General features: G+C 33.9%; 2 protein-coding genes across 2 annotated transcripts; both read left to right on the top strand.

Annotated features, from left to right (window-relative positions):
* Positions 1-2,554: 2,554 nt before the first annotated feature.
* On the top strand, positions 2,555-4,791 carry LOC131646827 (cytochrome P450 71D8-like). The gene is made up of 2 exons (XM_058916784.1): positions 2,555-3,484; positions 3,739-4,791. Exons 1-2 carry the CDS (start codon positions 2,588-2,590, stop codon positions 4,348-4,350), a joined length of 1,509 nt encoding a protein of 502 aa, XP_058772767.1. The 5' UTR covers positions 2,555-2,587; the 3' UTR covers positions 4,351-4,791.
* Positions 4,792-11,531: 6,740 nt separating this feature from the next.
* LOC131646826 (cytochrome P450 71D8-like) lies at positions 11,532-13,434 on the top strand. Its single transcript, XM_058916783.1, has 2 exons — positions 11,532-12,453; positions 12,766-13,434. The coding sequence occupies exons 1-2, from the start codon at positions 11,554-11,556 to the stop codon at positions 13,375-13,377; spliced, it is 1,512 nt and encodes a 503-aa protein (XP_058772766.1). The 5' UTR covers positions 11,532-11,553; the 3' UTR covers positions 13,378-13,434.
* The last annotated feature ends 12,971 nt before the right edge of the window (positions 13,435-26,405 follow it).

Below are 26,405 nucleotides of genomic sequence, written 5' to 3'. Positions count from 1 at the left end.
GATTTGGATTTTCGAATTTCCTTGGCTTTGGTTAGTTTTTGGAAAATAAAGTTTCTAAGTAGAATCCAAGTTTTTTGGTGGCGCTTATTGTGGAATAGACTTCCAACTAAATCAGAGCTATTCAAGCGTGGGGTACTGATGGGCCACACTATCTGGTTTGTCCTCTTTGCTTCGAGGTGGACGAAGACTTATATCACCTTTTTTGTCATTGCTCTATTTCAAGGAGGTGGTGGAACAAGATTTGTCTTTGGCTTCAGGTTGTTGATTATTCTTCCTCTTGCCTCATTTTGATTATTCTGCCTCTTAAAGCAATTATCAAGGAGATTATCATGCTTCAAATTATTTTGACAGTTGTAATTTCTTAGATATGATGTTGTGTTAAGTAGTTTAATTCATGTTAAGAAGATTTCGATTTGTTGGAACCAAGATGATTAATGAAAAAAAATCGTTCAGACCTAAAAATAAATTACATAGTGTGCGTCATATTTTGACTCTAAAATCATTAGAGTTCACCATGTGGAACTTTTTAATAGCTCGCACATAGTCGTCTTTTGAACAAAATTTGTCTCCCTATTTTATTTGTTCATCTGATAGCACAGACTGGTTGTAGAATATATGTGTTGATGGTTCATCTTCGTTGAAGGTAGTGGACCTTGACCGTCATCTTCAGAATCATCGTTCACCATGTTATCAACTTCTAGTTCTGGTTGTTCTTCTTCTTCGTCAACAACACCGACTTCAGCTTGTTCATCGCCAATGGGATCCACAACTTGTGACACGGGTGCCTGTGACATTTGAGGATTTTGTAGCAAAACGTACAGCTCAATCGAGTTATGCCCAGAATATTAATGATTACAAAACATATTCTGAAGATCTTCGTCATCTTGAACCTCCACCTGATAATATTTTATTTGGTTCTTGCCAAATATTACAAGATCCTGGTAGAAGATTTGTGAAAGTGGACTTCGTTCAAGTTTGACCTCTAGTCGTTTTTTTCAATACGAAACATTGGCTTTTCTGTTTAAACAAAACCGAATATAATCGGTGTTGCGAAACAAAATAAATCTTGTTGTAATCGTTTATTTTACTTCAGCAGGAAATTCCTAAACAACGAGTTATTAGAAGAGGGTGGAGACGGGAAAATTAGATCTTGTTGTAATAGTTTATTTTATCGACTATTCGACTATGTAATCATGAATTTTAATTAATATTATCAATTTTTTACTTTTATTCTTAAATGGTTTTTATTATTAAAAAAAAAAAGATATACACCCATGTGCCAAGTCATCTGACGCATGCTCCTAAATTTCGCATGCATGTGTTAAATGAGATGGTGCCATGTGTAAAATTTGCATGCATGCGCCAGGTCAACGGACACCTCCTCACTAAATTTAGGTGCATGCGCTATTTGAGATGGTGTGCACGTTTGGATCATTTCTAAGACTTGATTATGTAAATAATTTTTTTTTTTAAAATATGATTATTGATGATGTATATTTTTTTCAATATCTAATTATTGCAAACAAAAAGATAAATTTGGACTTCGAACCTAAAGAAGGAAGCAGTGCATTTAAGTCTATTATTATTTAATTAACCATTTTTACCTTAGTAATTTGAATTTATTTGTAGCTCAAAATGTAGCAGCTCAATAACTTGGTTAAACCGTTTGTATTAACCCACGACCCATGTTAACCCAACCTATTTAAACCGATTATAAAAATGGACAGAAATAGGTTTATATATCTAAACCGCAGGTTGACTTGGGTGTGGCTTTTGGGCCCGAAACCGCCCAACCCGGCCATTGTCGAGCCCTACGTAGAGTATCTTCAAATGCTTAACCATTATTTAATTTTTGTTTCATCTTTTTAACGTCAACTGTTTACATATGATTTCTTTTTATAGTTTATATAATATAAAAATATCCATGTGTGATGTAAGTATGCCTGAAACTGAAATTCACCAAAAAAAGAAAGAGCGCAGCATACTACATAGCAGGGTGACAATTTTTATTTTAATCGTCAGCTTAGGTTTATTGTCTTTAAATGAACCTGAAATTTCAATATATTTTAAATTTTAAGTATGTGATGTAGTTTATTATCATCTCGCTCCATTTAATTCAACTTTCAACACTTATCATTCATGACAAATTATATAAATGTATAAATTTATCTTTAATATTTGTATTATTATTATTATTATTATTATTATTATTACATATAATATAAATAGAAATATGTTAATAAGTAAATAAATAATTAAATTTAAAATTAGAATAAATCTTATAAAAATTGATAAAAAAAAACTCAAGAGACTTTTATATTTAAGGATAAATAAATTTTTTATGAACTAAAATAGAAAGCTTAGAAAAGCTTTATCAACAAAAAGAAAAGTCAATTGATCAGTCAACATCAACTACACATTATTAAAAGCATAGCCTTAAAAAACTAAACTTCAACATAACGTTATATGAAAACATAAGCTATATGTTTATTCAAGAGTCTATAAATACCAACCTCACAGCATCTCACTAAACCACACTCAAACTTTTGAGATAAGTAAGCTCAATCATCCCTAAAATATCAACACAATGGAGCTTCATATTTCCTTCGTTATTGTTCCCTTTTTTCTATTGTTCCTATTTCATTTGCTATCAAAATATTTCAACCCAAAAACAAACAAATTGCCACCTGGTCCAAAGAAATTTCCTTTGATTGGTAACCTTCATCAACTAGCCATGTCTAAGAAACTTCCACATCATGCTCTAGGAGACCTTGCTCATAAATATGGACCTCTAATGCACCTTCAACTTGGTGAAGTTTCTACTATAATTGTATCATCTCCAAAATTTGCAAAAGAAGTAATGAAAACACATGATCTTGTTTTTGCCAACAGGCCAAAACTTCTTTCTTCTGAAATTATGGCTTATGGCTCAAAAGATATTGTGTTTTCTCCATACGGTGATTTTTGGAGACAATTGAGGAAAATATGTGTCTTAGAGCTTCTAAGTACTAAAAGGGTTCAATCTTTTTCTTATATTAGAGAAGATGAGTCTACAAAGATGATACAATTGATTCAATCATCAGCAAACTCAACAATTAATCTCACTAGTAGAATTTTATCGATGGTGAGTAACGCTATTGCAAGGGCGGCGTTTGGTGAAAAATCACAAGATCAAGAGGAATTTGTTGTATTGGTTAAAAAGGTTATAGATTTGACTAGCGGACTTGATATTGATGATTTGTTTCCTTCAATTAAACCATTACATATGTTAACTGGGATGAGATCTAAATTGGAGAAATTTCACAAGCGCGTAGACACTATCACAGAAAACATTGTTAGACAACATCAAGAAAAGCGATCAGGAAAAGAAGACAACAATATTGATGTTGAGAATGAAGATCTTGTCGATGTTCTTTTGAGAGTACAACAAAGTGGTAACCTTGATGTCGAAATAACAACCAACAATATCAAAGCTGTGATTTGGGTAAGTAACAGTGAACTAATTATCTAATTCTTTAAATATAACCGTTTGTAAATAAGAATATTTTTTATAATCAGTGGTGACAATAAATCAGATCGATGAACAGATACATATAACCTAAAATAAGTTAGACTAAGGACATGTCAAATCTTTTTTAAGTAGAAATATATTAGAAGTGTCACATCGTTATTGACTATAAATATTTTTTTCTATCATCGGAAATATTTATAAAATTTGTATTTTCGATGATATTTCAGGATATATTTGTTGCTGGAACTGATACAACTGCAACAACAATATTATGGACTATGTCAGAACTGATGAAACACACTAGTGTAAGGAAAAAAGTACAAGATGAATTAAGAGAAGTATGCAAAGGAAAAGAAACAATACATGATTCTGATCTACAAGACTTATCATATTTAAAGTTAGTAATGAAAGAAGCATTGAGGTTACACCCACCTTCTCCATTATTGGTCCCTAGAGAAAGCAGTGAATTAACCATCATTGATGGATATGAAATACCAAAAAATACTAAACTTATTATCAATGCATGGGCTGTGGCAAGGGATCCTGAATATTGGAACGATGCTGAGATGTTTATTCCAGAGAGATTTAATGATAATTTAGTTGATTTTAAAGGGAATAATTTTGAATTTATTCCTTTTGGAGCTGGAAGAAGAATGTGTCCCGGTATATCATTTGGTTTGGCTAGTGTTATGCTTCCTTTGGCTTTATTGCTTTATCATTTTGATTGGGAGCTTCCAAATGGGATGAAACCTGAAAATTTGGATATGACTGAACATTTTGGAATGGCGGTTGGAAGGGAGAGTGACTTGTGTTTGATTCCTAGTGTTTATGTCATCTGATTCCACATGAGTCAAGTTAAATATCTAGTCTTGTGATATGTAAAATTTCAACAATAAAAGTTCAACCTTAGTCTTGTTGTATTATAATAAAATGTGATGTGATGTGGTCTTAGTATTGCAGCTGCAATGGTGTCTACATTGATTCTGCTTCCTTTATTGGAGAGATCTAGTTTTGTCCTGATTCTGATTCCTTGTTCTCTATGTTTGGCACCTCTCGTATTTTTGGTGCAGTTTGTTTTGTTGGTTCTTTGTAACTTTTTGTTGTTTGTTGTTGTTTTGGTACTTTTGGTCTAGATGGACACTCCTTGTGCCATTTCTTTGTGGTGATTTATGTGTACTTTGGTCGTTAGTGCCTTCTTCGTTTTCATTTATATATTTCATTTGCTTTTAAAAAATCCATAAATGCATTGATTGTAAATCATATGGTAATCAAACCACCAACAGATATATCAGGTTGCATTTGCAACATATCATAATATTGTAATCATAATATCATTATAATATATATCCTCTTTATTTATCTTATAGATTTATAGACTAATCAGAAAATTCTGATATATTTTAAAAGTAACTTCGTTATACTAAGTTGTAATAATTTTTTTACGAAAATGTTAAAAAAAATACCGACATTAATCAACATTGTTTTTAAAAATAAATAAATATGCTGATATTAAAATAAAAGTAAATTTTTTTAACATATTTTAATAAATTTACAATACTTTACACAAAAAAAAAGGTTTAAACACTTAAAAATTTATTCAATGATTTTATATAAACAAACACTTTTTCTATATAAAAATAGCTATATTTTAATCAACAAGTGATTATAAAAAAAACACTTGAAATTTGACATGTTTAAAAAAAAAAGCCTTTTTATGCAAGTAAAAATTGATAACATTTTTTATATGAAAAGTACATGTTAGAATTAAATCAATAGCGATTAATCATATATACACTGTAGCGCGGATGCCGCATGGTCATACATGTATATGCATGTATATAATTAAAATATCTACAAGTTGATTTTAGAAATCCATGAAGGTTAAGAGACAAACAAAAAATATCTGATGATTTATATATAGTTCTTTATCAACTGGTACTTCTAAGGTATGGACCAGATACTCCTTTAATTTAGATGAGGGGAAGAAATAAACTGCTTGTATGCAGTATATTAGGGATCATAGCATATTTGAGTCCATATCCAATTAATTAATTAATTAATTAATTTCTAAATGAAATCTAATTAGCCTTTAATTTTATTTGATCACTTAATTATTTAAGACATTTAATTTAAAAATATAATTAATATGATTAAAAAATATATATCCACATAATAATTACGGAAATATTAAAATAATATAAAAAACAATTCAAAATCTCTCATTTGATATATATATATATATATATATATATATATATATATATATATATATATATATATATATATATATATATATCATAATTCTTTAGGAATCCCGATATTATTTATCTTTAGATTTCAACTTTACAATCTAGTCTACCTCATACATCAATAACGACACCATCGCGGCTGCGTCACTGACGTATAATGTGATGGATCCTAGACGACCACCATATCAATATACTTTAATGAAGATAATAGGTAAAACGATGTTGTGTTAATTCCTCAGCACAAGGCTAATTTATAAAGAGAGGCTACAATAAATTTTCTCCTTATTGGAAAATAAAGGAATATAAACAAACATAATGGAATTTTCTAGAAAATAATAAAAAAATATTGATGTATTTTCCATTAAACCTCTCCCCCCTTAAATTGGTGCATAGTTATCTATCATGCCCAACTTGTCTCTCAAATGCTCAAAGGTAAGTCTTACCAAACTTTTAGTCATATGATATATGTAGTTTGCTGACTTGAAGTCACAAAAGGTATACATATGATTCCAGCATCTAACTTCTCCTTTATGAAGTGTCGATCAATCTCAATATGCTTGGTTCTGTCATGTTGAACTGGGTTACGAGCTATGCTAAAGGGAGTTTTACTGTTAGAGTACAATTTCAATGGAAGCTCAATTTTCATATTAAGTTCTTTTAGGACTCCAAGGATCCACAATCCTTCACAAATAACTTGTGACATAGCTCTAAACTTGGCTTCTGCACTATTTTTTGCTACAACTCCATGTTTCTTGATTCTCCATGTCACAATATTACCCAAAACATATGTACAATATCTAAAGGTTAATCTTCTATCTATGACTGAACCTACCCAATCATCATCAGTGAAGATAAACACATTTCTTTCACTACTATTCTTAAAAATTATAAGCTTTTTTTTGGGATTTCCCTTCAAATATCTTAGTATCCTATAAAATTCCTTAAGATGTTCCTTGAAAGGAGAATGTATAAATTGACTTACTACACTAACTGAGAAAGCAATATCAGGTCGGGTGTGTGGCAAATAAATCAGTTTTGTGACCAGACTCTAATATTCTACAGTATCAACATGAACATCACCTTCTCCCTAAAATTTTAGCATTAGGATCTATATATGGGTATTTGTAGGACAACATCCACTCATTCATGTTTCTTTCAATAAGTTTAGAGTGTATTTCGAATGTGAAACCATAATACCATTCTTTGACCAATCAACCATCATACCAAGAGAATATCTCATAAGTCCCAAGTCCTTGATTTTAAAGTCTACTGATAATTTCTCTTTTACTCTTGCCAATTCAAATGTATTGTCTCTAGTAAGGACAATATCATCAACATAAACAATAAGGGAATCAAATTTCCCATCTTGGGAGAACTTTGTAAACAAGGTGTGGTCAACATGTCCTTGAATGTACCCTTGTTTCTTCGTGTATTGAGTGAACTTTTCAAACCAAGCTCTACAGGACTCTTTTAATCCATACAAAGACTTATTTAGTTTGCATACATTTGATCAAGATTTGTTTTCAAAACTGGGAGGAATGTCCATATACATTTCTTCTTCTAAATCGTCATTGAGAAAGGCATTTTTAACATCTAGCTGGTGTATGGGTCAATTCAGGTTAGCAACAAGAGATAGATGAATTAATAAAATGTTGAATTTTGCAACAGGAACAAATGTCTCTGAATAGTGTATACCATATGCTTGAATAAAGCCTTTAGCCACCAAGCGAGCCTCGTACCTTTCAATTTACCCATCAAAATTATACTTCACAATTAACACCCATTTGCATCCAACTATCTTCTTGCACCGTGGTAGTGTCGTAACACTCCACATTTTGTTCTTTTCAAGAGCGTTCATCTCCTCAAGCACAACTTCCCGCCACTTTGGAATTTCTAGAGCAACCTGTACACTTTTTGGAATTTCTACACTAGACAATTTTGAGGTGAATGCAGACAAAGATGAAGACAAATTTGAATATGATATAAAATTAGACACGAGGTGTTTAGTGCAAGATCTAATAAGTTTTCTAGTGGTAACAAGATCATCTATATCAGGATACAAATCTTAGAAACAGAGATAGACTTATCTTTCTTTTTCTTAGGAGTCCCCAATTCAAATTTATGACAGTGTTGAGATGTGGACTGATTCCTTCCTTTGTGGTGATTTTTCACAAAAATCTCCCCTTTCTAGTCATGTTTCCTAAATCAAATATGTTTTCTTGAAGTGATTCATTATTCTGTGACATTTAAATTAGATCATAATTATCATCGTTTTCAAGACTCTCATTATTTTCTACATGAGAAAATGTAGACTTGAATTCAAAAAGTTCGTTACTCATGACAGGAGTAAGATCAAATAAAGAATCATGGCCATTTTCTCTTAGTGCAAAAATATAAGTCTCAAAACTTTGTGGTACAAACAAAAATAAATTATTTAAACAAACTCATGTCCTCGATTTGAAACTCTTGGTGCAGAAGTTTATTTATAGCCTCTTTATATGACATTGTTCAAAGTTTAAATTGCATTAATATGTTTTATCGATACATCTTTAATCATGTTGCATCTGTTTATACCATCTAAACTAAATTTTCTTACACAAATATTAAATAATTTATTTCTTAAAAATGCATTTGTAAAATAATATGAATAATCAACAAACTTAATTTTTCAAACAACTTTTTTAAATATGTAATTCTTTTAGTTGTTTTTTGTCCTTTGCTTATCCGATAGTCTTAAAATTTAAAATTGCATTTAATAATTTTAATTATGTTGTATCTTTTATGCAACCTAAACTAAATACTCCTACATAAATATTAAATAATTATCTATTTAAATTTTTTTGTAAAATTATATAAAATAAAAAAATGTGTACTTCAAATAATTTTTTCAATATTAATAGTTTAATCAACTATGATTAACTTACGTCTCTTCAAATGCTTAACCATTATTTAATTTTTGTTGAAAATTTCTTTAGCCACCTCCCTATGGGGGTCACCCCCAGCGAAAAACCAAAACTACCCCTGCTTCGGAAATGAACTTCCGAAGCGCTTTTTTTTTTGAACTTTTTTTGTCTTCGGAAATGAACCTCCGAAAATGTCAAAACCGTTAATATTTTCGGAAGTTCATTTCCGAAAATATTTCTGCATATACAAATTTCCCTCCTTCACTATTTCATCATTTTTCTCCAACACTTTTCCAAACCCTCTCCAAAACCCAATCAATCTCCATCCATTTTTCGTCCTAAAATCAAGTTTCAAACCGTTGATCACGTTAAAGGGAGCATAGCAAGCTACAATTTCAGGTAAACATCACTTATTTCATTCCCTATTTCACTACATTGATTCAACAAAATTCTGCTGAACACTGATATAATTCGGAAACGGCAATTGTGGATATCGGGCCGTTGCGGGTTTGCTCGGTAAAGGGGAAAATAATCACACTTTAGTCTGACGGGAACTTCTTGCGGAGTTGACTTCGTATCGGGACATCTACGGCCGACTATATGAAAATCAAGAAAAGTTTGCAAAAATTCATGATTCACTTGTTCCACCACTTACCGGTATCGCTCCGGTCTCGAAGTGGATGTCATTCCCCGATATGGGTCATCTCATAGCAAGTGCATATGATATTGTATGCGTCGATTTGACGAGGTTTGGACTATGTGAGACTTTCTTTCCACTTCATAGTCGACCGCCATTGGACTCGTCAGGCCGAATCATATGCATCGGGTATCTACGATCGCGGCACTTCGTCCAAGTGTTTTTGAAACCGGGGTGTCCTATACCGGCTACTTGTTGTCAATGGACCGCACATCGTTCAAATGAGGCGGAGACTTGGCCAGATCCTTTTGTTTCAAGAATGGCGGAGTTTGAAGAAATGATGAGCCAAGAGCGCAAGCAAAATAGAGAGCGGTCGAAGAATGAGCCTATTTTGGACTTAGGATCCACCGATTGGTTCGGTGAATTTTAGTTTGTTCCGGATCGTTTTTTGTATGTATTGTTGTTTATCATGTAAAATCGGACCGATTCAATACATTTATAATATAATTATGTTTTATGACTTGCTTGTCTAATTTATGGTTCATGTCAATTCCATATGTTCAATTTAGACAACACACTAAGCAATCAACAAAATGCAAAATTTATGTCTGTTTCTGCATAATTCGGAAATGAACTTCCGAAATATGCTAGTCTGCCTCCTATTTTCGGAAGTTCATTTCCGAAATGTCCCCTGAGGCAGGATAAGGTTTGTTAGGCCATCAATGCTCCAATAAGTCTATAAATACACACTTTTCTTCATCCTCTCCACACCACAAAACACAAATGACACAAACCTACCTCCACCTAGCATTCGTCTACTTTGAAACCGGCTACCCGATGCCGTTCCAATTTCGCTTCTCGCGCGACACGCCGTTTGCGGAGTTGATACCGTCGCTCAACACGCTTTTGCACTATCCCGAGAATCGAAAGGTTGTCAAGTTTGAGTACCGCTCGCCATCACTTAACGACGAGGGAGGCATTAAGTTCACACCTTTTGAGATCAAGAACGACGAAATTTGGCGGTTTTGTGGACAACATTCGACCGATTTTCTTCGAAAGGCCCGATCGAGTTGGACGCGAAACTTCAAAGATCGGCGGACGATGTTATCAAAATGTTGACTCATCCCCACCTACCTGTGATCAACAATATGTAACTTTAGTTATATGTAATATTATCGTTGTAATCTTCACCCGATTAAATAAAGCGAATTGTTGTTGTTTTTCATTTTCTTCTGTCCAGACATATTTTCGGAAGTTCATTTCCGAATTCCCCAAGGGGGGTGCGTTCGGAGATGAACTTCCGAAACACCACATTTTCTGAAAAAGTAACTTTATTTCGGAGATGCATCTCCGAAATCAATATTTTATATTAAAAAAAACACGTTTTCGGAGATGCATTTCCAAAAACACCTTTTTTAAGAAAAAAAGTACAGTTTCGGAAATGAACTTCCGAAACAAGGGATATTGTGGTAAATTCATCAGGGGTGGGCAAGAAGGTTGGGAGGTGGGTGAAGAAATTTTCTTTTTGTTTCAGGTTTTAAAATCAACTGTTTACATATGACTCTTTTTATAGTTTATATAATATATATTCATTGACTAGTTATCATGTGTGATGTAACTATGCATGATATTCACCAAAAAAGAAAGAGAGCAGCATGCAACGTAGCAGGGTGACAATTTTTATTTTATCGTCAGCTTAGCTTAATCGTATTTAAAAGAACCTGAGGTTTCAATATATTTTTAAGTATGTGTGATGTAGTTTATTATCATCTCACTCCATTTAATTCAGCTTTCAATTTTAATTATATTGATGACAAATTATATAAATGTATAAATTTATCTTTAATATTTGTATTATTATTACTACACATGATATAAAATATTATAATATAACATAAATAGAAATGTGTTAGTAAATAAATAGTTAACTTATATTAAAATTAGAATAAGTCTCATAAAAAGTGATAAAAAAACTCATGAGAATTTTATATTTAAAGACAGATAATTTTTTTTATGAACAAAACTAGAAAAGTTTGGTCAGCAAAAAGTAAAGTCAATAGATCAGTCAACATCAAATAGACATTATTAAAAGCATAGCCATAAAAAACTAAACGTCAACATAAGGTCTATATGAAAGCATAACAATCTATATCTCTATTCAAAAGTCTATAAATACCAACCTCATAGTATCTCACTAAACCACACTCAAACTTTTAAAGTTAAGTAATCAATCTCCCCTAAAATATCAACACAATGGAACTTCATCTTTCCTACTTTATTATTCCCTTTTTTCTATTGTTCTTATTTCATTTGCTATCAAAATATTTCAACCCAAAAACAAACAAATTGCCACCTGGTCCAAAGAAATTTCCTTTCATTGGTAACCTTCATCAACTAGCCTTGTCAAAGAAACTTCCACATCATGCTCTAAGAGACCTTGCTCATAAATATGGACCTTTAATGCATCTACAACTTGGTGAAATTTCTACCATAATTGTATCATCTCCCAAATTGGCAAAAGAAGTCATGAAAACACATGATGTTGTTTTTGCCAATAGGCCAAAACTTCTTTCTCCTGAAATTATGGTTTATGGCTCAAAAGATATTGTGTTTTCTCCATATGGTGATTTTTGGAGACAAATGAGAAAAATATGTGTGTTAGAGCTTTTAAGTGCTAAAAGGGTTCAATCTTTCTCTTATATTAGAGAAGATGAGTCTATAAAGTTGATACAATCAATTCAATCATCAACAAACTCGACAATCAATCTCACTAGTAGAATTTTCACCATGGTGAGTAATGTTATTGCAAGGGCGACGTTTGGTGATAAATCAAAAGATCAAGATGAATTTGTTGAATTGGTTAAAAAGGTTGTAGAATTGTCGAGTGGACTTGATATTGATGATTTGTTTCCTTCAATTAAACCGTTACATATGTTAACCGGGATGAGATCTAAATTAGAAAAATTTCACAAACGCGTAGACACAATCATAGGAAATATTGTTAGACAACACCAAGAAAAGCGATCCAAAGGAAAAGAAGACAACACAATTGAAGTCGAGAAGGAAAATCTCGTGGATGTTCTTTTGAGAGTCCAACAAAGTGGTGACCTTGATGTAGAAATAACAACCAACAACATCAAAGCTGTGATTTGGGTTAGTAACTTTGAACTAATATAATTCTATGTAGATGATCAGTTGACCACTAACAAATAAGAACATACTCTATAATTAAGGTTGACAATAAGTGAGATCGATCGACAGATACTTATAACATAAAATACGTTAACGCTAAGGCCAAGTCACATTATAGAAATATATTAGAATCCCACATCCGTGTTGACTATATATATATATATATATATATATATATATATATATATATATATATATATATATATATATATATATATATATTCTATTTTTGAAAATATTTATAAAAATTTGTATTTGTTGATGATATTTCAGGATGTATTTGTTGCTGGAACTGATACAACAGCAACAATAATAATATGGACTATGTCTGAACTGATGAAAAACCCTGGGGCGAGAAAAAAAGTACAAACAGAATTAAGAGAAGCATTCAAAGGGAAAAAAACAATACATGAATCTGATCTACAAGATCTATCATATCTAAAGTTGGTAATGAAAGAAACTTTAAGGTTACATCCACCTTCTCCTTTATTGGTCCCTAGAGAAAGCAGTGAATTAACCATCATCGACGGATATGAAATACCAAAAAATACTAAAGTTATTATAAATGCATGGGCTGTGGCAAGAGATCCTGAATATTGGAACGATGCTGAGATGTTTATTCCAGAGAGGTTTGATGATAGCGATGTTGATTTTAAGGGGAATAATTTTGAGTTTATTCCTTTTGGAGCTGGAAGAAGAATATGTCCTGGTATGTCATTTGGTTTGGCTAGTGTTATGCTTCCTTTGGCTTTGTTACTTTATCATTTTAATTGGGAGCTTCCAAATGAGATGAAACATGAAGATTTGGACATGACTGAACATTTTGGATTAGCCGTTGGAAGGAAAAGTGAGTTGTATTTGATTTCTAATGTTTATGCCATCTGATTCTCTATAAGTCAAGTTAAATATACTGTCTTGTGATAGGTAAAATTTCAAAAATAAAAGTTGAACCTTAGTCTTGTTATATAATAATAAAATGTGACAGTAAATGTCATGTTAATAAATAGTTATATAAAATTATGTGTAGGTTTGTAAGTTCGAATCTGTGATATATTTTATTTATTCACTTAAAGTTGAAATTTTCCGCCAAACCACAAAAATACTTGACAAAGAAAAATGTGACATTAAATTAGTCTTAAATTGGGGATGACGTTATGTGGTTGCATTTGCAACATATATCATATAATAGTATTCACATACATACTAATATAGCATATTCCTCTTTCTTCATTTTTTTTTATAAACAACTTTATATTCAAACTTAGAGTACTAGGGTACTCGAACCCGAATATAAAATACAAAGAAATCACCCCTACAGAGATAACAATCCTACTTAAATATAATCCAGAGGGTATTTAGACCACTCATAGAAATTACAATTAAGTCTCTTTGTTCCTATTTGAATCCACCGCCATGAAACATCTTGATCTTGAATATAATTTCTTCGAAATCCCCAATCTCGTTATTAAAGATAATGCCATTCCTAAATTTCCATATGCACCAAGTTACTGCTAACCAAATAGAAACCTCCCTCCCCTTGGAAACCTTTCCCTTCAACTTAAAGTAAAAATCCAGCAAGTGCTCATAACTTTCAAGCACAGGACTATGCAGTCCCTGCAAGTTTAACCAAGAAAAAACAGCCTGCCATACTTTTTAAACCAAATCGCAACTACACATTAAGTGTTGGATATCATCATAGCTACTTTGTAAATTGCAAAGGTTGCACTTTTTAGTCTTACTTGCTTATCTTTCAATCATTCTTTGCTCATGAGATTCAAGTGTTTCTTGTAATTATTTCTTTGTCACACTTGACAAGTCCTTTGATTCTTTTATGACTACTACAACATGATCGAATTTTGGAAGCAAAGATCTCAATATTTTTGCAACTATCAACCTTAATTACATCACTTCTCCACACGTTTTGATCTGATTCACGAGTCTAGTCACCCTAATAAATAAGTCAATTACACTTTTATTTTCTTCCATTTGAAGCAATTCATACATTATTTTATGAGTTTGTAACCTCCCTTCTTTCACCTTTTCAAACTACCAAACAAATTTTCCAAGATGTCCTATGCCTCTTTTGATGATTCTACATCTCTAACTTTTTCAAAGTTGTCCGGATCAACACATTGGTGGATTATAACGAGAACTTTATAATCATTCTTCTCCAATTCTATATGAGAAGTCTTTTATTCATCAGTGGCATTATCAATGATTAGTGTCACTCCATTCTTTACAATATCCCATACTACTTGATAGCAAAAGACTACCTACATATGCTTCCACCAATTATTATAGTTCTTGCCATTCATAGTGGAAAGATTTGTTGGAAAATGGCCATTCAGATAAGAAGACGTTGCTCGAGATTTCTCAAAAATCACAACCAGTTCTCTAGAAACCAGTTGTTGAAACAAAAAGTTGCATGAACAAGATCAAACTTCACTTGATTGATGCATCAACCTAGAACAACACTATCCACTTAAGTGATGCACAAACACACAAGGTTTAAATATTCAAGTTTGTTCCTCACACTTTTGGAATGGAAAATAAGAATAAAGATTGAATAGAATGAGAGTATGGAAGAAAATGAATAGAGTATTCTATTGATCACTTTCTTGGCGAGATTTCTAGGTCCATTGGAGGATAAATTTAGGGTTGGAGTTGGTTTGATAATATGTATTTTGGAATATATGAAAATATTAAAATGACTTTATTTTTTCAAGTAAGATTATGATTCTGGATAAACGAATGGATACAATCATCTTCTCCTCTTAGAACTGGTATTTTTTCCAGACTTTAAAACTTTTCATGCTTTTTTTATAAGTCATTACTATAAAATATGCATTTCTTAACAAAATATCACATCGAATAAATAAGTAACCAATGGGAAAACAAAATGTGGTGCATTTTTAAAACAAGTTTTGTAACAAATAACACATGCCAAAATAAACAAAGGGTTCTAAGTTAGTTCTACGTGTTGTGACAATTTTGTTTTTTCTTTGATGTAAAGTTAGGTCACTGCTTTCTTTAAGGTTTTGGAATTTCAAGCCTAAGTGGTAGTTGTTCTTTGTTTTTAGACTTTGTTTAAGACAGCCTTTGATAGAAATATTTTGGTGGCATACAATCTATTGTAAATTTTGATTTTATAAAATAGGTTGATGTTGTAAATGAAATTCATTAATTCGATTATGCTTATGCATGGAAATAATAATGTACTTTGAACACTAATTATGATTTGTGTTTTAAAGTGTAGACCTAACATCTAGGATCCATGATGGGTGGTATTAGCGTTGTTATCTTATAGATAGATAGGCTAGGTCCCATTTTTTGTTACACAAAATATGTTTACCCTATTGAAAAACCTAAATATTGATGCATGTGATAAGGCAAAGGAAAATTCAATCAAATACTTTGGCCATTCTAAAGAGCAGATTATCATGGCTTCAACTCAATAAGACGTATCGGATTTTTGCATGTGCAACCTAGTCTGTTGTGCAGGATCTCAGAAAAATAGAGGCCTTAAAATTTCGGGAGGTATGATTAAAAACTTATAATAGTTTAATACATGTATATATAGTTAACAATTCATGTGGTGTAGCTCATCAAATGAATTTATTTCTGATGAAGGAAAGTTTGCGGTTTTGATACTTGACTGTAGCACATTATATATTCTTATTTCATCATTTTACAAAAGCTACATACAATAACATCATTTTATTATCTTACAAAAATTATCCACAAGGGTTATATCTTATGCACGGAAAATGTATGTGTAAATTATGCCAACTAAAATTTCAATGATAAAGTGATTTTTTTATATAATAGATTGAAATTTAATTTACACATTGGTTATTTATTGTAGCCCTTACTATTTTATTTCAATTTATTTTTATATAAATTTTAGATACTATAGATATCCTAATTAAGTATCTAAACATTCATCATACCAACTCATTTATTATCAAAATATTATGATGAAATATAATTCATCATCATTTGTGCTCTAATCTATTGTTTTTCTTTTGTTATAGAAAGAAATATTGTTAAACTTTATTTTATAAAATTATATTAAAAAAGTTAACAAGATTAGTATTATTTTTAATTAAGTTATCTTAATTAAATAAATAATAAAAGGGGGGTGCATATGAAAATCTTGATTGATCCACTTGACAGAAGATATACACTGAGGCCAACATATGTTCTTGTGTTTATGTGGATGAGAGAGACAAAAGCATGTGTGGACTTAATTAAGGTAATGCTCAAAGACACTATAAGTAAAGTGGTTAAACATGAGAAAACATGTTCTGGCAATTCAACGTGTATTTGGCTTTCTAGCGCCAGAAATCGTAGATCTTTTACAAATAGTTTAAACACTTATGGATAATAATTGTGTATCCCCTAGGGCTATGGATGTTATTTTTAAGAGGATTAATTTTGCAATCCAAAAAGGGATAGTTTCATAGCTTGTTGCCTTTCGTTTATGTATAATATTTATTAATTAATATTTATATAAATGAATAAAAGATGACTATTTTTTTATTTCTTTATGATCTATTTCATTAGGGCCATTTTTTATAATTGGAGCAAAACCTTCAAATTTTTTGAGACAACCCTGTCAACAAGTAAGCGTGTTTCAATATCATGTAATACCAATTCTAATTTTACATGTGGTATCATATCTTATATTATATAATTTAGAACCGTTTTGTTTTTTTATATAATGGCATATGAATAATGCAGCATCTCAATTTTGTCTGGGGTGAATTTATTTTTCAAAATAATCGACGTCATTTTTTATCCCGCTATCTCAAAAAATTTAATAAAATTTAGGTTTATTTTTTTTATTTAAATTTAAAAAGGGGTAAAAATTAAAAATAAACAAATAAAGAAAACATAGAATACATGGTTGATTTATTAAAATTGAGGTGTCATTTTTTAGACTTGTTGATTTCTAATGAGACTCATTTGATCATTTGATAGAGTCCAAGGGTAATTTTGACTTTAAAATAATTTGAAAACTCTAAAATTAAGGTATATAAGTGAGAGCAATGGAGAGTGGTAGGAAAAAAGATATCAACTACTACATTTATCCAAGCTTCCTCTCTCATTTTAATATTAGATTAAAATAACGGTCCTACTTCATTACCCAACTTAAAATGTTGGGTAACTTTACCCACTTGACATGTCTTACATAGATTGGTTATTACTTATATCATTTGTCATGTCATGAATACTTTGTATATCATTTTATAATTGCATATTTGTCCCACTCTCAATTTGTTTTAAATTATTATTTTTTAATTAAAAATAGCATTTTCTTTTCATTCATTTTCTAAATGGACGAAATTGCGAAACCTAGCAGAAGCAACCAAAGCATCATAACCAACACAACAATGGCGGAAGTTGAAGTCGCATCAGCTGCTAAAGGATGAAATTAGAATAGAAAGTGACGTGGCATGTTTTATGGGATAAATGTTGAGTTAATTATGGGAGGTTTAAAAATCGTTCATATTACTGTCATACCCCAAATTTGTCCTACCCTTTAACTTCTAACTGGCTTAGACTTTTGCATTCATGTATATACCTTCCATTAGGTCATCTAACCTAACTCATGCATCATTAATCAATAATTCAGAATTGGAATCAAGGATCTTGAAAAGACAGGTTTCACCTATACTTTGAAACTTGCGACTGGTCCTTATTTCAAGAGCTTGGGCAGAGATGTGGCGAGTCTTCTAAGGTTCATCGTCATTGAGGTTTCTCAGAGTTGACCAAAAGGAACTTGTTTTATTACTTGGGTCACGAGGCATTGGCAAGAAGAATAGTTGAGAGAAAGTATTTTTAAAGCTTCATATAAAAAGAGAGCTTTCATTGTAACACTAAGGATCATTTGGTTTATGTCCATCAAACAATATCACCTGTGATACAAGATAACTTTGGGATTTCATTCAAGGATCTGAATTGAAATATTGAGATTACAAGAAAGAAAGGCTAAAAAAGGTTTCAAATGGTACAAAGTGAAGAGAATCCTTGTCAAAATTGTACAAGATCCTGTTACATCTACATTACATTACAAGCTATGGTGTTCCTAACCCTAAGCTTTATCATGAGTATATTGTTTTCATCCATCATCTTTTGTCCATGTGAATAAATTCACAACCTGTACATACATACATGCATATACTTTCAATCATGTCCAGAATTCCAAATTCCATTAAGGAACCATTACATTACACATTCCATTGAAAATTACAAAAAATTACACTTTTGACCTACAGTTGACCGAAGTCAACACATCTCCATCAGACCTATTGCTTCGGCTGAAACCTCAAGGCCATTTATGCTTCCTCATCATCATCCATCATGTTGCTCATTAATCTCCAAGGTTGTTTTCATACCACAAGGCTTGCTACATGATCATGTACCTGCAACATCTTAACACATCAAATGGCAGCACACATGGCATTCAATAACCAAAACAGAACCGGGTCCAGTTCGATATCATTCAATTCTAAACTAGCAGTTCATAATCCAAAGCATTCAGTCTAACTTCTGACAAGAAATTCAAAGCAAGTTCACATCATAAACAGCACCTGCATTTCGAAACCAAAAAAAACAATCCTAACATCAATATCAGTTAACTCTTTACTAACTCAATTCAAACCATGCATTTCATACACATTTCAAATATAACCCACACCAAAACCACACTAAGACAGCCCTGTATATACTCTGTCTCAACAATTATTCAAAACAGCCCTGCAACAATCATACCTGCACATGAGCCAACAACCTTGTAAAATCATTCAGAACAAAATCCACATAGCCATAAGTCAAAAACCAAAATACCAAAATAGAATTTTAAACAGCCTGCATACATACTACTTCATACCACATATTCAAAACCATACAAAATACTGCATAACCTACCATTCCACGACAGCCACACTGCACAGTTTCAGTCTGAAAGCTAATGCAAGATTGAACCAAACCTTGCTATGCTGCAAATAAACTCATACCAAAACCAGCATATTCAAGTCAAAGAAACAACCCAGCCTGCATCCAAGAAAGCCGGTTCAGAAATCAATCAAAAAATTCGATTCAACTCAGCATCACACATTCAGTGAGTCCATGCTACAAAATCAGGATGCTGCCATAGAAAGAAAAAGGAAAAAGCTTCACAAATCCTAACCATTAATAGCCATGTTCAATAACTATTCAATCCACATAAACATCATTAACTTCACACATAGAGTTCACACAAAAGAAAACAAAAAAAATAGAATATACATCCACATTCAAAACCAAACATTCATCTTACTATACAATTGCCATCAGCACGAGGCCGGTTCAGCTCAAATTCGCATAAAATTCAGTTTTAACACCTACAGGGCAAGCACAAAGTTAACATCCATACTTGGTTCATTAACATCTCAGCAAGAACTTTCCAGCAGGTTCTAATCTCTACAACCCCACAACAGCCCTGCATCAAGCAAAGAAAACCAAGTCAGTCCCACACTCAAAGAATTAAAAACTGTGCTGCAAACATAGTCCCACATTCAAGAAATTAGAAAATTCAATGGAAACTGCAATTTCGAGTCCCACATTCAAGGATTCGTCAGCATCACCCAATCATTGCCATATAAAAAGTCAGCTCCACCCACTTAGAAAGACACCCAGAAAGCACAAGCACTAAGCTTCGTCATTGTTTCGCTTGCAAACCTTGAGAGAAGAAGTGCTAAAACCTAAAGTACACACACACCATTCATCACACTCACCTTTCACTCTTCATCACTCACGCCATTTTTCTTCCCATTCACCTTCAACTCTCTCTACGACACACACACATTCATTCTCCATCTTCATCACTCTCCCACACTCATCTTCCACCTCTCTCCCTCCAATTCTCTGCAACTCCTTCTATTTCACTTCCCTCACCCTTTCACTAAAGCTCAGTTCCATTGTTGTTAGAGTTTCAACCACTGAAACTCTGATCAACAGAGCTAAACCTCAGAATTCACGTTCTTGTATATCTCTCATATTCATACTCTTCACCATCCTCTCAACGCAACAACAACAATACGACAGTTCACCGATAGATCAAAACACAGAAAAAGAAGAAGGAGAAGAGCGAGAATTTCGAGAAAAGGAAGAGGCAATTAGAATAAAGGGAGAACATACCTGTAACAAATTCTCTTCGCTGACTCTGGAATTTTCAATTTGTTCATCTCAATTCTCCAAGAAAAATAAAAAAGGGATGGCCGATTCATCATCTTTAGCTTCTGAACCATGTTCACGATTCTTCAACAACTTCGATCTTCAATGACGAGTTCTCCATCAGGTGCTTGAATCTGCGTACTTAACCAAGGTTACAACGATATCAGGGGCTCAGATCTTCAACAGCAAAAGCTAATCAAAAGAGGAGAGAGAGGACGCAACAAATCACGCTCGGAGTCGAAAGGCGCCGTCGGAGAAGACAACTCGGTCGCTCCACCGTTGTCCGAAACCAAAAGAGATTAGGATAAGAGAAGGAGAGCGTCATCGGGGTTGTGTTCGTCATGGTGGCGCCGTCAATTTGTCGATCGGAGAAGAGGTTCGGCCGTCGTCACCTGAGTACGGTTGAGGGAGAAGGAACGTTGAGTTGAATAGCCACAAGAGGTTACCCTAATTCCCCTTTTCTTTTAATTTTTTTATTCAATTACCTTTTTTTAATTAAAAATCTGATACAACAAAATTGTGAGTAGAAAGTGGATCAATTCTCTTGGGCTTATCACGAATTTGCTTTCACACCCCCACCGGGCCCATGCACACTCCATTTCTCTTTTTCTGGTTTGCTACAAAAGTCTGTTGGGCTTAACTCCCATGGGCCCTGCGCCCAGTTTCATGCATGCACCCCTATTTTAATTTTGCCCCCCCCCCCTGTGTACATATCTTCATGTTAGTTTTAGGTTCTTTTTCATATAGTTTTGTATGCTTTTTTAGGTAATAAAAACAGCAATGAAAATCAATAAAACTTTTTAACATTTTGTTAGATTTTTTAGTAATTGTTGACATAAAAACTTTCGTTAAAAGCTCATAAGAATAGTAGTATTTTTAATTCATTTTTGCACTATGTTTTTGACTTGCTACTTCATGCTTGTGTATAATTTTATACCATTGTATCCTTACTCAATTTTGCTCATGATGTGACTTTAATTTCCATGTTCTTCTATTCCTAACCTTAGGTAGAAACCATGATAACATTAGGTAGAAATTCCCTTCATACTTAGGCTAGTTTCTCTTTTTTTACAACTTCAAAACATTTAAAAATACTTGAATAAACTCCCATAAAAATACCAAGAAAACTCATAAAAAAAATGACTAATAAATACTTTGACTAATAAAAAGGGAATGGAAGCTTGTAACTTCCCTTGCTTAAGGGATGTTCGAGTGCTTGGAGCTCCCTTGCTTAAGGGTTCCATTCAGGCGTAAGTTCCCAACCTCTAAAAAATACAAACCAAAGAGTAACTCGAGTTTCCCTTGCTTAAGGGATTTCCTCGAAACACTCAAACTCTCTCTCTCTTCTCTCGCTTTCTTAAGGGCACCGTTATTTCCGCTCCATTGCATCCTAGGCTGTCCCCTTGTGCAAGAGCGCGAACGTTAACGCCGCCCAACTAAAAAACACAAAAACAAACAAAACTATGGAGCCGAACTACGGCGCTCTGATTCCTGAAAAGGATACGTAGGCATCAAGTCGCGGGGCTTGAACGAGCACATTTGTAAATATTTCCTTCTTTTCCCCGTATTTCTTTTGCATTCATCCGCATGTAGACATAGACATAGTACACACCCTTTAGATAGAAACAAATATAGGTGGATACCATCGAGTACGATGGGCGTGAGGGGTGCTAATACCTTCCCCTTGCGTAACCGACTCCCGTACCTTGATTCTCTGGTCGCAAGACCTTGTTCCTTCCTTTGTTAGGTTTTCTGATATTCCTTTCCCTTATGGGATAAATATATTGGTGGCGACTCTGTTCATTTTTCGCGAGCGTGCGACAGCTGGCGACTCTGCTGGGGATGTTGCTAGACCTATTGCGGGTCCATTCTTAGCGAGTCGATCCTAGCCTGCGTTTGTTTGTTTATTTACTGGGTGTTTACTTGTTTTATGTCTATACCTTGTATATATGTTTGCATGCTTATTCTTTGCCTGCATATCATGTTTATTCCTGTTTGCACATCATGCATATGGATTATATTCTGTGTTCCCTGGGGTCTTCTGTTCTGTTTTGCAGGTGGGGGGTTTTTGAGGTAAAAGGCCCACTACCCAGGCCAAGTGACACATAGGATTAGCGTGGATGCTCATGTTGACTCCCGTAGCGCTTGCTATGGCTGAGATTGGCATGGGGTACCACAACTGGGCGAGGTTCTTTCATGGAACACTGTGTCTGGCACGCTTGTTGCCTCAAACACTTTGTACCCCATGGGAACTGTAGACCCTAGTGACCATTAGGGACCACTTGTCCGTGTCTAGACTTCATACCCGTGAGATTGGGGTGGGACAGGAAACCTTGACTCCTACATACCTTTGGCTCTTCGTATTTGAGGTCGGACCTTTATTTGGTCCGTTCTCATGGTGCTTGATATTCTGGTATTCAAAAAGGCGTCGAACCTTTGATCCTGTGACATTTGGCCTGTACAGAAGCTTCACATCAGTAATTCAGAGGATTGTGTGGTGGTTACTCAGATCATATGGACCTTGATCCCATGCTTGCATTGCATAACATCATTGTTTTATCCACTTCATTTGTGAGGAATTCTAAAGTCTATTTCCAAAAAAGGAAATGAAAAGAAAAAAGAAATAGAAAAGCAGAAAAGAAAAGAAAAGAAAAGAAAAGATATTCTATAAAAAATAAAGCTTGGATTTCAAAAGAAAAAATGAAAAGAAAAGCGTGTGAAAAGACTTTAGGATTCCTCGGAAATGAAACATTGCATTCATATCATGCATTTCATGGTTCCGCATCAGAAGCTAATTGGGGTCCTTTCAATCCAGATCTCTGTTTCTTCAACAAAGTTGACTTCCCTACATCCGTAGCATACAAGGATTAATCAGAAGAGAATCATGGACCATCTCGAACAGAATCAGGCTGAGCTTCGTAAGGACTTGGATACTATGGGGGAAAGGATGACCCAACTCTTTGAGACTCTCCATGTTGTTGTTCAAGGGCAAGAAGAGCTAAGACAAAGTGTTGCTAAATTGGCTAATAGTACTCCGACTACTGTTGCTAATGGGGGATCAAAACCTGTGCCCGTGGAAGTTCCAAATAAGGAGGATTCACATCAAGAGAACGATTCCGAGCTTGAAGCTTTCAAGTTCCCGATCGAGGAAAATGAGAGAAAATTCCATCTCCTAGAAGAAAGATTGAAGGCTTTAGAAGGTCGAGGCTCCTCTGGTTTGAATGCTATGGATTTGTGCCTAGTGCCTGATATCAAGATTCCCGCTAAATTCAAAGTTCCCAGTTTTGAGAAATACAAGGGTATTACTTGTCCGATGAGTCACATCAAGGCATTCTGCAACAAGATGGCTCCGTACGCAGAAAATGATAAGCTTCTAATGCACTTCTTTCAGGATAGCCTAAGTGGGGCATCCCTTGAGTGGTATACACGACTTGAACGAACTCATGTCCGCACATGGGATGAACTAGCAGAGGCTTTTCTCAAGCACTACAAATACAACAGTGACATGGCTCCTACTAGAATACAACTCCAAAGTTTAACTCAGAAGGTTGATGAGTCTTTTAAAGAATATGCACAAAGATGGAGAGAATTAGCTTCCAGAGTCCAACCTCCTCTTTTGGAACGAGAGCTTGTAGACATGTTCATGAATACTTTGAAAGATCCATATCTGAATATGATGGTTGGATGTGCTTCCTCCGAATTCTCAAGTTTGTTGGTCGTAGGGGAACGAATTGAAAACGCCTTAAAGATGGGTAAAATTCAGGATATTGTTAATGTTTCCGAATTCACAGAAGAAGAGAAAAGTGAAACAAACGCAATCTCTGAGATTGAAGAAGAGGAAGTCCTTGCTTATCCTCAGGTTCAGGTTCCTAACTATCAGATGGTCCTAGTTTCTCCTGGCCAATATATTCCACAAGCCTTTGCCACCACTATCAATCAACAACCTCAGATGGTCCAACAACAACCGATTCAGTATTTGCCACAAAAGCAATGTGTTCCACATCAACAAGGTCATCCGAATCAACGCCAACCTAGAAGTAATTTGGAACGAAGAAATGCTCCGCTGGACCAGATTCCTATGACATACACTAAACTTTTGCCGTATCTAGTTCAAAGCTCATTGGTGGTTCCCAAATCTCTAAAGCCTCCACCACAACCGTTTCCACCTGGGTATGACCCTAATGTGCAATGTGGATATCATGCTGGATCAATGGGGCACTCAACTGAGGACTGCAATGCTTTCAAAGCCAAAGTACAACAGTTGATTGATGGGAGGCATATAACCCTTCAAGAAGGAAACATATGGGTGAATGGAATTCCTTTGCTCGAATAAATGCCTAGATTTCAGAAAGTCTCCAGAATCAACAAATTCTTTCCTCACAACATATAGCTTTTCTAAGTTTGACGGCCATGCAAGGTTCCTCCATGTTTGACGGTGATTACCACTCTAGCAACTATGCTTGGGGCTCCCGCACGAGGGATAAGCAAGACGTACTCTTATCTTGAGCATTGCATCACTCGCATTGCTCGAATCCCTAAAGTAAGGCAAAAGTTTACAACTCTTGGGTGATTTCGTTGGAGTTTTCTTTTGAAGTAATCTGAAGTGTTTGGAAGGAACTACAAAGAGTATTCAAGATCAACAAGTCCAGACGGAGTCAAGCCTCCTCAACTATGGAAATCATCAATTCATTTCTGCATTCTCATTTGTAGTTTTCCTTGTTTTGTTAAATGTTTCTTCCATGTAAAACTGGTTTGTTTTTAATAAAAATAATAAAAATGCATTGCATATGCTAGTTTCGAATCAATCCATTCGTGTTCACTCATATCTTTCTGTCTATCGATATCAAACTCTGGTTTAAAAAAAAAATATCAAAAGGAGAATGATGAAAAAATAATAAATGCAAAATCTCTAATTGTGTGCTTTTGAATAAAACCCCGCTGAGGATGTACAGGCATTGTTTCTAACCCCCAAACACTGGAGATATAAGGGAGTGCAACCCTCTTTAACCCCTTTGAGCCTTGAAGTAGGAGTTTCTTTTCTATACAAAAAAAAGGAAAAAACCCTCACATTTAACCCAGGGACAGGGTAGCGTTCAATTATCCTGATCGAGCAATCAAAATTCATCAGGAGTGTCCGTCCAAGGATACAACAATGGTTATCTTTCAAAAGGTTGAGGAAAGTCAATACCGCAATGGTAATCCCTCATCAACCAAAGAATGAGGCAGTCACAATCACCTCCCGCAAATCAAAGATTCAAGATCACACGACTTGTTCAAAAAAAAAAAGGTGAATAAAAAGAAAGAAAAGCCCGCTAAGTCAACAACTTGAAAACAAGTGACTTAGGCAAAAATTAGGGCATCCCGCTGGACTCCAAAATAAAATTCAAAAGAATTTGTCCAGGCAAAAGTTAGGGAAACAAAAAGAAAAGCAAAAGCAAAAAATAAGGATTAAAAGAACAAAGTCGTGTGATCAGACACCAAATCGAAAGGTAATGTGACTGCCATGTCCAAGAAGACTCCATTAATCCCTCAATCATTTCAAACTCTTTTTGAAGGATGAACGCTCGTATCAGGTTAAGTTGAACTCAGGACTGGAGAACATCACGAAGAATGGGTGGGTTAGGTTAGACTTTGAGCCTTAAATCCTTTCTTTCTAAAACCGTGAACCAGGCCACGTTACAACCCTTGAAAGA

Source organism: Vicia villosa, linkage group LG2 (genome assembly GCF_029867415.1).
Source record: "Vicia villosa cultivar HV-30 ecotype Madison, WI linkage group LG2, Vvil1.0, whole genome shotgun sequence".
Classification (NCBI taxonomy): domain Eukaryota; kingdom Viridiplantae; phylum Streptophyta; class Magnoliopsida; order Fabales; family Fabaceae; genus Vicia; species Vicia villosa.
The sequence above is the reverse complement of the archived record's forward strand: the minus strand, read 5'-3'. Positions and strand labels throughout refer to the sequence as shown.

Coding starts and splice junctions, on each gene's coding strand:
- LOC131646827 (XM_058916784.1), top strand. CDS start 2,588: ATGGAGCTTCATATTTCCTTCGTTATTGTTCCCTTTTTTCTATTGTTC. Junction 3,485..3,738: donor ATATCAAAGCTGTGATTTGG/GTAAGTAACAGT, acceptor ATGATATTTCAG/GATATATTTGTTGCTGGAAC.
- LOC131646826 (XM_058916783.1), top strand. CDS start 11,554: ATGGAACTTCATCTTTCCTACTTTATTATTCCCTTTTTTCTATTGTTC. Junction 12,454..12,765: donor ACATCAAAGCTGTGATTTGG/GTTAGTAACTTT, acceptor ATGATATTTCAG/GATGTATTTGTTGCTGGAAC.